The sequence below is a fragment of the Gambusia affinis genome, linkage group LG23 (genome assembly GCF_019740435.1).
Source record: "Gambusia affinis linkage group LG23, SWU_Gaff_1.0, whole genome shotgun sequence".
Lineage (NCBI taxonomy): Eukaryota > Metazoa > Chordata > Actinopteri > Cyprinodontiformes > Poeciliidae > Gambusia > Gambusia affinis.
In genome coordinates, this window is record NC_057890.1 from 8,162,809 (window position 1) to 8,175,881 (window position 13,073).

Sequence of the window (13,073 nt, forward strand, 5' to 3'; positions counted from 1 at the left end):
GAAATTCACTTCGCTGTTAGGGTAATAATTACCTTGATGACCTCTGGCAAAACTAATGCCATCCACAGAGGGCTGTTAACGTCTAATAGATACAGCCGGGTCCCACCGTGAAAGACGGGCAGTGTAAGGCTAAGGCCAGAAACTCCATTACAGAATCTGGACTCTTTTTTTTTTTTTTTTCAGACAACATCAACAAAATATCATTTCACACTGTTGGGAATAATAAATATTAATATTTGACTGATAAATTGATGTAGTTTTGCATTTTTATTTAAGAAAACAGGGATTTTACTTTTAAAATTTCAGCTTTTTATCCTGGAGCTGAAACAAAAGGCAGAGAGTTTAACGATTTTATTTTATTTATTTTTTCACACAACAGCTGTAAACACCTAAAAATGTAGGTGCGTTGAAGTGCTTTACCGGTGTATCAGATTTATATGTGCTCTCATTTATGTATTTAGTGAACACAAAGCTAGCATCCTTGTTTTCCTCATGAAGCAAAACAAAACAATGTAATCAAGGTCAAGAAAGCGATCTGATATGTCAAATTAGTTCAGTACATGTTTACAAACTAAGTGTAATAACTTCACAATTTGATAAAGATTTTATTTCTATACATATGTTACTCTAGATATAGTTTTATATCGTTTCATTCTTCACAATAAAACATGTTTTTAAAAACACCAACAGCAATGAATGCAGCAGCAGCTCAACTTAAAGTCACACTTGCAACCTTTCGGCTCAAACGTTCAGAAGCATAGCAAATAGGGTAAAAATAAACAATATTAAAAAGAAAAAAACAAACATCTAAAAGCAGAGAGTGTTTCGGCCCCTTCACAAAACAAAGGCAGCTTCACCTTGAGATGAAAACCATGGCTGCTGTAATTAGTAACAAATGGATGGGCCGATGTGTGCAGCTGAAGTTTGTGTGTGTCGGTGAGTGTGGTGATAAATAAGTCTTAATTTGTGAGGAAAGTGTAATCAAGGACAAGAAACTGAGCGCAAATTCAACCCAGGAGACATTCACTGTCAGTTGAGCGAGTTAAAGCTTGTGTGTGTGCTTTGTTGTTAGAATTTTGCTCCGTTGTCAAGGTATTTATGGATAACAGGACATGAAAATTTTTTTTTTTCCAGTCAATTAATACAAACCTAATATTGTTAGTATTATTTTTAGATTAGAGATAGACACAGTTGAATCACATTTATGTATCCTGTAAAAATAGTTGATTTATACAGGCTACAAGTTCACCAAAATCATTTCTTTTTCTTTTCTTCTTCCACGTTTAAAAGTTTATATACTTTTACGGAAACAGCCGGATAAACGTATGGCTAAATCACACCATTTGAGTTCATCAAAAGGCAAATATTAAAATGTATCGGATGCAACAACTCAAAACACAAAATCTCCACTTGAGACATCGTGAAAAATAAAAACCTCAAGAAATCAGAAAATATATCAGAGAGAAAATTGTGGACCTCCTCCATCCGCTTTGGGTTATCATCGAGTACAATTTTTCAGATGCCCAACAGTGCCATATTCATCTGTTCAAATAATTATATCCAACTATAAACGTAAGCGAAAGGAGACGGCAAAACTGAACCACAAACTGTACATGTGTTGGTAAGAACTGCAACTGCAGAACGAAAGCCGAAGAGCTTGTGAAGATGCTAGCTGAATCTGGTGTGGGAGGGTGGAAGGAGTCTTCCTCTCACATTGTGTGAAAAGTAACTCGGAGAGGAAAAACACAAGAAATAACACAATATTACAGTTTTCAGGTGCACCTAGGGACCAATACTTTAATGTGAAGGTAAAGTTCAAGCGTTTGGCTATAACGACCAGTTGCATTGTCATATTTGGAGGAAATATGGTGAAGCTTGCAAGCCTATGACAGACTGCAAAGTATGGCGGTGACAGAATTATATTGTGTGTGCGCCATCAAAGCCGATGGCTGAATGAGCAAAGAACGTTATGTCGAAATATTAAAGCAACATCTCAAGACGAGTTAAAACTTTGACACAAAAGTGCTGAAGTGGCTTTAGGACAACACAGTCAGCGTTTTGAGATGGTCGTCATAAATCTTTCATTTGAGTTTTATGGATCAAAAAGAAACGTGAGCATAGCTACACTGTGGCCAACATAACTGGCTCGGTGATGCCATTTCACTCAGAAGGAGATGTTGCCAGGAAACTATCGAAGGATTGCAAAAATGTTTACCCAATTCAATAAACTGAAAAGGCAATTCTATCTAATGCTAAGGAACTGGACAACAACTTCTAAAGTGAAAAAAACCAAGATAAATAAATCTTATTCTGGCATTTAGGCAGTGTAAAAATGGCTGACTGCAAGGTCAAAAAAAAATATCACAGTGGATGTTAATATCTGGTAGATAATGGTGTATTCCCTGTTTGCTACCCCTGAATAAAACAAGATCAACCAGCAGCAAGACTTTGATAATGACAAGGATCGCCTCCCTTGCGGAGGAGCACAGGTGCCCTGACAGGACACACTAAAAGAGGCAAAGCTAAGCAAAAAGGCTGAAGATTACTGAAGAGCCAGAGAACTAATTAAATGAATCGGGAGATAAACATTTAATTATTTTTCCTCTCTCCCGCTCATTTCCTTCCCATTTCCAAGCCCTGCCTTCTAAGCTTCTGCAAAGCTGGCAGAGTCGCAGAGAGGCGACTCCTGAACCAGTGAGTTCACTTCCTCTTAATTCCTCCACCCAAAGATTTCCAACCACAGTCACTAATGCGAGGATTTTACTTGATGCTTCTGTTCTTTCCTCCTCTTATCCACTCCCACATCCCTTTATAGTCGTCCTGCAGCGAGCCTGAATGTAGATCTGGTGGTTTAAATTCCAACTGGATTCCACCAGGAGGGCAGGAAGTAGAAAAAAAAAAGGGGGTGGGGGGGAGGGACAAAGAGGCAGAGGCTTGATTTAGAAGATGTTTTTGGTGTGTTTGGCTGCCACCTCTTGTTTTACAGTGGACAAATCCACACACTTTTGATTTAGGATCAGTCTCATCTGCTGTGTTTGCCACACAGAGGGTCAACGGTGGAGTGGCATCGTGATTTTTTACTTTTTTTTTATTTTTATGAACTGCTCTGGTAATAAAATGAAGACACTGCTTCTCTAAAGCCATATTGTCTAATGTAAGATGTGACATTATGCATGTTTTACAGCGGTTCCTCCCACAGCTCTTCCCTTGAACCCACGCTCCACACTTGACCTTTGTGTTATTTGTTCATTAACCTTTCATAATCTTTTTTTTATTATTATTATTATTATTGTGTACAGATGCACACGATTCATTTTATGTTGCACAAAGTCCATGAACGGTTATTAATGATGAATAAACATGTTTGGAACATGCTCACTGAGCTGTGGCTGCTACTAGTTCTGCTTGACTGCAAACCCATAGCTGCGGGTGTAAGCATACATGCTGAATATGCTGCAGAAGTCACGGTGAATATGTGTCAGGATGTGGGCACGGTCAAGCAAAAGGTATTACTGGATTAAGCTCGGGATGATTGAACACTTGAAGAGAAGCCATGGAAAAGAAATGAGTCATTAGCGCAACAACATTACGTCTGAGCAACACTTGAGTTTAACAAGCTAAGATTTCTGTCAGAAGCTGTCTCTTTTCATAACCACAAAGTCCCACATGACCGCATGTTGGGATTTCACTTTTCATCTACTTTGTTTGACCTTTGGAAACTTACTCTCACTGGCCACTTTATTAGGCACACCGTTTTGTTGCTTGTTTGCAAATAGCGACTCGACGAATTGTAATGAAGGAAACTTCCTGAAGTTTAAACCAATGGTTAGGATGAGGGAGAGCGGGGATTGAAGTTACTTTGAACATGGCATGGCTGTTGATGCCAGACAGGCTGGTCTGAATATTTCATAACCTGCTAGGGGTTTTCAGACACAATCATCACTCAGATTTACAAATGACGGTCTGAAAAAGAACCATAAAAAAAACAGGAAACTGTGGCTAGAATTCACACAAAATGACATACAGGCACATACAAATAGAAACACTTTCGCCAGTTCAATAAGACTCGATTTCTGCTGCAAGATTACGATGGTAAGATCAAAATTTTATGTAAAAAAAAAAATAATAGTAAAATAATTCAAATTCACTTCAAATCAACTGCTGGATATCACAAAAATATTTTATGTTGATGTTAGAGCTGAAAATTGCAATGATTGTATCAGTTATGATCAATTCTCATTTTCCAGTTTATTTCCCTTTTTTATCATTAAGTTCTTGCCATTCTCTGAGTTTAACAGCTCAACTGCTGAAGAAATACAACAAGGAAATTTAGTTGATTGGACTGGCCGAATAGATTGTGAGTGACTGACATTAAAAATGTGACCTTCTACTAAATATTGCCTCAAAACATTTCTGAAACAGATAATTGCAATTAGATTTTGGATCTCTAATCCATGGTTTCAGCTGATGGTCTGTGTCATGATGTAGAGGGCATTTTTTGGGACACATTTTCCCCTTTATTACATATTTGACAACAAACAATGGTCTCACGTGAAACTATCGACAATCATCAATTAACATAGAAAATCTAAAGATTTTTGCCTGAATAGCTGGTGCCTTTCACAGCTCTGATTATTTTGTTTCTAAAAACCGGAAGCGTTGAGGAATCTTTTTACATCAGGTGATGAAATTATGCTAATTTAGTTTCCGTAATAGTTCCCTTCAAGCATTCACACTTCTTGACTAATAATTTGAATGCAAGTCCAATGGTGTAGCTGTTATTTTTCTTCACTGCGATAGCTAGGGAACTGAATTTTACAATATGTTCCCTGCCTAAGTTGCCAGTTTCCATTTGTTGCACTTTCCCATGCTTTGAGCTAGAATCTCTGAACACTTCAGTCCAGATTTTCACATCATTTGCCATCTTACTGCGACTACAAATAGTCCAATTGAACTCATAAAAGGGGGCAAGGAGTATTTGTCACCCAAGACGGGAGGTCACTGAAGCACAAGCAATTGCCAACACTAGGTGATGAGATAAGGCAACTCTAGGAATGCACTTTCTGTTGTAGAATTTTGCAATGCAAAGGCAATATAAATTCATTTTTAACATTCAGTACCAATGTAGAGGCTAAATCTCTGATCTTGTAGCATATCAACTGAGTGGAAGTTGATGGGATCAATGAGAGCATCCAGGCTTTGAATTGATTCATTCGTCCCTGCAACTTAAATACCAAGTCTATTTCCAGCTTTCCCCTAAAGCAGCTCTTGCAAAATAAAGATACTGCTGACTACTGCGGGAGCTCGGCTGAAAAATTAGTCGTGCACAGATCCTTACAAACTTCTCATGGGAGAGGCATAGCACTGCAGCTGTGCAGGAGCAAATGCAAGTAGGACATGACCAGTTTCAAAGAGTATGTTTAAATGGCAACTATTTTTATTTTCTTACGGCGGTTCATAGTAAAGAGGAAGAATGGGCCAGGAGTCAAGCAACAATCACTAAACTTGAACAAGCACCTAAGACGTCACACTCTGGGGAAGTTTGACTCACGCTAATAAACACCGAGCACCTCTGGAACCCTTCAGCTGATTACAATGCACGTACATAATCATGAAAATGCTCTCTTTTACATCCACACCGTCGAGAAATAAGTGAAAAATTACACACCAATTTCTATGGCTGACTGGTGATAGTAATCAGATTGCCTCGCAATTAATACACTTTAATCACAACATAATCGCCTTGAAATTCCCGTGGCTGTTTGCGCGGGGGTTACAGAATCCATCCGGGAGTCTAGACACAAAGAAAAGTGACCACATCTGCTCCTGAAGAGCAGGAGTGCTGTTGCAACACTGAGGTTCATAGCCTTGGAATTGGTGGAGAGAGTTTTATACATATATTTATTTTCCACAGATGTCATTTATTGAGAAGTTTGCATACTCCTAATCATTTGGAAATGGCCAGATCAGGATATTTTCTCTCAGAAAGCCTTTGGTTAACTCATAGCAATCAAAGCTGCAATAACTTAGTTGGAGAATTATGTTTCACTGAAATGTGTAAGAAGACAAGACACTCTGATCAGGGAGGCTGTCTTGCAAGAGCAATGGCCAAATTGTTGGCCGTTGCTCTTGCAAGTGCTGGCTGTGCAACAACAATATCCTGAATTCTTCATATCTCTGGACAAGGCAGTGGGATGGGAGGAGAGAAGCCTTTTTTTCCTCCAGAGAAAACACCCAGACCTACAAAAATAACCCTCCGAACTGTTAAAGGGAATAAGTATGATGAAATAAAAGTAGGTCACAATTCTTACGTTTGCTGGGTACAACAACAATGCTGAGTTTTATCAAGCAAACACCATACCCATAGTAAATGGTGGGGGAGGAAACATGGTGGAGCATTCTTTTTTTTTTAATGTAAATTAGGTTTTTGTGAAATTGTGATTTTTCAAAACTGAACACACACAGTGAGTCCAAGCTTATATATATATAAAAAAATTACATAGAAATCAATTTCTTCACCACAAAATAAAGGCTTTGGAAGAAGCCAAGGCAGGATGTATGATTTAATTTCAAAGAAGATCTCTAAGCTCTCCTGAAGAGGGCTGCGGGCCAAAGATGTTCTCACAATTGGCTTGAGGAAGGTAGAGTGGGGAAAAAAAAAAAATCAAACTGTCCTGCTGAAAGACTGTCAAAGACAACTGAAAACTTAAACTGACTCATAAGGTAGTAAGCAGAAGTACTTTAAAACAAAAGGAAATATAATCACCTATATTACACGCTTAGCAGAATATATTTCAGGAAGTGACAGAAAATGTGTCTGAAGTGACATTTACATTGCAGAAAAACAGACTTTAATTATAGTAAAAAAAAAAAAATTAGCCTCAAATAATGAAGAGTGAAACAAGGCTGGTAGCAACAGAATGCAGCTGCTGCTCATGTTTTCTGTGAAAGATTACGTCGATTATTAGCCAGCAACATTCATGGATAAAGGGCCGTTAATGGATCATAACAATCTGCTCAGGTTAGCTGCAGCTTCATAATGAGCACACGGATGTCTCTCCAAGAGAAAAATACACTAAACGACTTTGGATGATTTCAAAACCAACATAAACATAACCTCCAACATGTTCTCACCGTTAAGCTGCCTCATTACAAAGAAACTATTTAGTGGAAAAGAAAGGATTGAAAATTGTTATTATAGAGAATCTTCTAGCTCGGATCGAGGAAAAACAAAAACTCTTCTAATCACATGTGGCGTAATATACGGTGAAGGTTAACCCTGCATGGATGATATGTGCTTTAGAAAAAAAAAATGTCTGCGCTTGGGATTTTCCTCTTTCTTATTTTATTTTTGTCCTCCCTCTTCAGTCTCATTTCGCATACAGCTTGTGTTGCATATTAGTTACAGAAGCACACTTTAAAGTCTTCCTTTTGTTACTTTTCAATCTTTCTCACGCCGTCATGTTCTTCAATGTTTTGCCAGCGCCGCTGTCCCTTCATCCTCTCGGTTGGCTTTACATCTCCAGAGCTGCAGAGCAAACAACCGACTGACTGCTGTCATAGCACCTACCCCCTCCAGTGTAAAAAAAAAAAAAAACGAAAAGAAAATAGGCTACAATGTCCTCCACTCCACAAAGACACACTAATGCCCAACACTGCTTTGCACATATCCAGAGATCTGACACCACAGAAAATATCTATGTGCTGACTGTCGCAGCGTATGGCCTCGGGTGCGGCGGCTCCAGAGACGCGGGCAGACAAAGATGGACACACAGACCACAGAAGAGACGCACAGTGCTGTCATCTTGAGGGCAGCACAGAAACAGTGCAGAGAAGAAAAAAAAACAATAAAAATAGTGATACTGGGGAAGGCTGAAGGGAAGGAAAAAGTGATCAAACTAGATCAAAAGAGAGGGATCTCGACTGACATCCCCTCAAATGGATTCTTTAACCGTCTTTAGCTCTGTCAGTCTGTAAATATTTGTCTGTGCCCGGCGTGGTGGGTTTCCGATAAACATTTGAAACATAAACAGACAGCATTTTGATCCGTCAACACCGCCCGGATAATTTCATAAACTGATCTGAGGCTGCGTTCGTGCAGCTTGATGCTCTCCAGAGTGCAGAGATCAAGCGGGCTTTTGAAATTTTAATCAAAACAGACAAGTGATCCATCTCTTTGTGATTCTATCTTTTCCGCTGCTCTGCCACTCAGCTTCATGAATGCAGTCCTCCGAATTAATTGAAAATTTAGTCGATTGCTTGTGCAGTTTTAGTTAGGCAGTTCTTTGCTTTAGACCAGAATAGGCAAATACATTTTTAAGCTCTTCAGGGATCGTGGCTAACGGGAAAATCCAACTGTTAACTCCAAGATAACTGGAAAACATAATAGAAACCAAACCTGATGCCAACAAGATGCATTACAATTAATAGCGGGTTTGAAGTCAAGAATACTGCAACTGAATCAAATGTATCATAAGCATTAGTTAAAAGGTATACTTTTAGCAAATATTTATTTTTCAGCTGAATTGTACCAAGACATGGTACATTAGAAGTGTCCGTGTTTAGTGATTATGGTTTATATTTATATTTTTAATCCTTCTCAACCTATTTTGATGCTTCATTCCTTATTGTATCCATTCATCAGTCTGACTTTTCACAGACTTTCAACACACTAATTAACACTTATCTAGGATTCGCAGAAGGCCTTCATGATGAGTGGAAACCGAGAGAAATGTACTTTTATTAAAACTAAAGGCTCCCTGCATCTATAGAAATTATATGAAACATGTTTTTCTTCCATTTCAAAGCTGGAGTATTTTAACTTAACTCCAGCATATTATGATATGTAGCTTATTTTTTTCTGTTTTTTTGTTTTATAATTGAATTCAACAAGAGGGGTATCGATTCAGATTCATACATGATGCCAAATGATGAGGAAAATATCGAATCTCGTTCAAATAAAAATATCTAGAGACTTTTAAAAAGCTGTAATGAAAAGTTGAACGGTAAGTTTTAGCCTTGACCCAAATCATTAACCAAATATTAATTAGAGTTTTCCATTCACCAACAGAGGCATGCTTTTAATTATTGATACTTTGGATCAATTTAAACAGCTACACAAAGTCCAAATTAACATTCCAGTCTGTTTTGGACATGCAGAACTTGTAATGGTTTTTCTTGTCAATCATTACAGAGCAGATGAGTGAGATTACTAAACGGTTGGGATTATTTTTTTGGCTAGTTGTAATATAGTCTTTCATTTTCAATGGAAGTTTCTATCTTATGATTCTATGTTGAATATGTAAATGTAAATACTCTAGCCTCACTATTATTCATTTCAACTGTGCAACCACAAATTTTCTTTCAGACCAGTTTCGATTTGACTGAAAGTCATAATATTTCATGATTGCCACACACCATATCACATGAAGCTTCACCTAGCTTTAATCGCTGGTACACAGTACCCCACTTAAGTCCACAAAACAATACGTCTGAAGTCCATTTTGGAGTTGGCAAGGCTATAATTTTGCTTTCATACGATCACATCAGAGCTGCCACGCTGCGATACAAAATGCACGGCAAGAGCACAACAGATTGAAAGAGGTTCCTAAAGTAAAGCTGCTGTCAGCACAGAGCGCCGTGGCAAAAACCGAGCAGCCTGAATCTGCAGCCAGCCTCGGAGACAGCAATAATGAGAGGAAAAGGAACAGTGGGATCAACTTGACAATGACAGCATCACTCTGGGCTGATTTTACTTTTTACTCCATCTCATGTCACAAGTGGTCACAACATGTCACACCGTGTGACAACAACATCTGCACTGTAATTAATGTCAAAAAAGAAACATGAAATAGCGCTTGGAACGGAGTCGAGGCTCCCATGACTGTAAGCCACATTAATTATGAGTCCTGCCGCCTTGAGATTGCTGCAGGGATTCAATCAACTGAGAAAGAAGAGCTTTTCACACACTATAAAGCAGCTGTGTGCTGTAAGAATCACTTATACTAATTAGAAGATGCTTTATTCTCTACTGTCGTGCATCTCATTCAGTTAGTTTGCGTTTGTTGATATAATTAAAGCATCACCATATCACTATAGCAGTGAGAAGAGACGTTTAGAGCTCTTTTATAATATTTTACTTCCATCCAGTGGTATTTATTACAAGTGGAAACCAGAAAGAGGGCGGGAACAATGGGAGAAGGAATAGAGAATGTAATCCAGCTGAGAACAGGAGGTCAAGACTCGATTCTCAAACACTGAATGCATGGCAGTGAACTTTGCCAGCATGAGGTTATTGCTTGAACAAAATTGTGCACCGTTAAAATAGGAATGCAGACCATAAAAGAAAAAAAAAGAAAAAAAAAAAAAAACAGAGATGGAGTTGGAGCTTAAAGGCACAAGAACAAGCAAATTCTGAAATGCACCCAAACACTGTTTACAGATGCGTCTAGAAAAACGTGAATGTCATTGAAATGTTCTTTTTATTTCAATAACTTAATTTGCTAATTTCACACAGTCTAATGTTTTCGTCATGTTAGTTATGATTTTACATACAGCTAATGAAAACATAACATGATTTCTTAGAAGATTAGAATGCTACGTCAGAATAAAATAAGGCCTGTTTTCAAACAAACAAGCGTCATCGGACTGCATATTTAAATTTACTAGAATTCGCCTGTTTGCTATGACGACTCCTTGAAAAATTAATCACGTTTTTGAAAGCTCTCTCACTACTTGACTTTTCAAAAATCGTAAACTTCAGCCCTACCGTCCGTTTATAAGCACAACAAACTTCATTATTTTGAAAGTATGAAACCTTCTTCATGATGCTGCATTTGACATAAGTGCAACACAATCAGCAATCGGGGGGAAAAAGCTGTTGTCTCGTCATGTTAATGAACTCACAAACAACACCAAAAAGAAGTCCCTTTCAAAGTATCCATACCATTTTCACAGATAAGGGTACAGCTGTTAAGTTGAGCGAAAAGCATATACAACTTTCATTGCATTTACTACCATCAAAACAATGCATGGCACCATGAACACACAATCTCCATTATGACATCTGCTAGCGGCAGCATCATGATGTGGGGGTGATTTGCTTCCGATACAGGGAAGCTAGTCAATATTAAAATGCATCTTCACGAACATTTCCAATCCAGTCCGACAACAACTTTTACAAAACAATGAGCAAACATTTCATTTTCTAGAGCTGCAAAAATGGCCGAAATCAGTGGAAAGGACTCGTAGCAGAAACTGTGTAAGTACTGAATCAGGGAGGATCAACAAAAATACATAGCTTGCCTTTCGTTTCCAAAACAGGATGATATTCCAGTTTAAGCTCCCCATACTGATTACAGTGATGTTCTAATGACAAAGTTGTGACATACTGTACTGTGCATCCCTAATTTATAACTAGGATTCCTGGGCGTGCTGTGGTGGCGTAGGGGATAGTGTGACCCACGTTTGGAGGCCTTGGGTCCTCGGCGCGGCCGTCACGGGTTCGATTTCCGGACTCAGCAACGTTTGCCGCATGTCTTCACCCCTCTCCTTCCCCCTTTCCTGTCAGCCTACTTTCATATAAGGGACACTGGAGCCCACAAAACAGAGAAAAAAACAAAAAAACTAGGATTCCTTTTCTTTTCAATTCACAGCTCAACCCTACTTTGTCTTGCTCCATCGTCTCAGACCCAATAAAAATCATAGTATAAACATAGGATGAATATATTTGCAGGGCACCGTATATAATAAGGAAAAGTCAAGGTGTTTTTCCCCACAAGAAGGAAGAAAAATTTTTAAAAAAGCTATAATAAATGTAATTTCCTACCAGTTTCTCTGGAAATCTGGACGAAGGCCTCCACTCCGCTCTCCCCATAGTTGCCCTCCGAGGCCAGCGTGGACACATAGTTCCACTCCATCGCCGTGACGATGTCCATCATGGCCTGAGCCTGGTAGGAATCTGGCGGCACCACACGGGAGAAGAAGTCGTAGCGGCTGTTGTCACTCAGCTCCGGCGCGGTGGAGGCGTAGCTGATCTGGGGGATCTGGAGAACAAAGAGGACTCTGATGACATGAAAACAAAAAGTGGCCTAATTTTTTCTTTATTAAATACTTGTTTCATGAGTGACAGTTTAAAGTAGACAGAAGATCTGAAGGAGCAGGAGAGATATTGGAAAAACAGTGGAACTGACGTCCAATACAAAGTCGACAGAATGACAGAAGACACACAAACACACGTGTTGCTTCTGACGGGCGACGAAACAGGCCGAAGGTGTTCATTGGCTGACAGGCAGATAGATTTTCCCCCGACAGAGCGGGACAGTAGAGGTGGGCCTGCACCTGTCAGCGTTGACAAAAACGCACACACCAATGACAGTCGCATCTCAGTGGCATTCAATCGGGTAACACTAATCTGCCAATCACACAAACACCAGGGCCGTCGGTTATCAGTCTTCCACACACTCGCATACACACACGCAGACACAATACATTATAGTTGCTGAACGTAGCAAATCCAGTTGGTTACAGAGTAAAGAGTTTAAGACAGATGGCGTGTGTGACTGGAATGTTGCTGAAGATCATCACTCACTGTCTCTATTCCCTTCGGTCTTCATCTCAAATCTCTGCCATCCACCGTCTACACTTGTCCCTTGCCATTTTAAAAGGTTAGGGATCTATTTTGCGAGACTTTTTGATGGCTCCGGAGCTTTGCTGTAAACAGATTTAAATGGCTCTGACTTTCGCGATCAATGCATTGGTCCGCGCTGGGTTTGATAAATAACAAATTAAGACTTTAACTCACCATTAATCATTCACTTCAAATCAAAGTGCGAGAAGGATAACATTTTATGTATAAATATATAAATAATGAGCCCAAAATAGTTTACAGTGCACTTGGTGTGACAGTTAAAGGACCACTGAATCAGAGGAAATAAATCTTAGTGTGAGTAGCCCTAGAAAGTTTTTTTTTTAAATAATTCTGGTAATAAATTGACCATAGACACTTCATTGCAGCCACAAGCTGAGGAAACTAAAAGTAGGAACCCAGGAGAACAACAAATGGTGGTTTAAAA

The 13,073-nt window shown here is 39.0% G+C and overlaps 1 protein-coding gene across 5 annotated transcripts in view; it reads right to left on the reverse strand.

The window, feature by feature from the left end:
- The window catches only part of grm8a (glutamate receptor, metabotropic 8a), a 245,637-nt gene that overhangs the window by 130,210 nt on the left and 102,354 nt on the right, over positions 1 to 13,073 (reverse strand). For all 5 annotated transcript variants that reach the window (XM_044108979.1, XM_044108980.1, XM_044108978.1 and 2 more), the window contains one exon: positions 11,828 to 12,044. In XM_044108979.1, the coding sequence (XP_043964914.1) occupies positions 11,828 to 12,044 (217 nt within the window). The remainder of the gene's footprint in view (positions 1 to 11,827; positions 12,045 to 13,073) is intronic.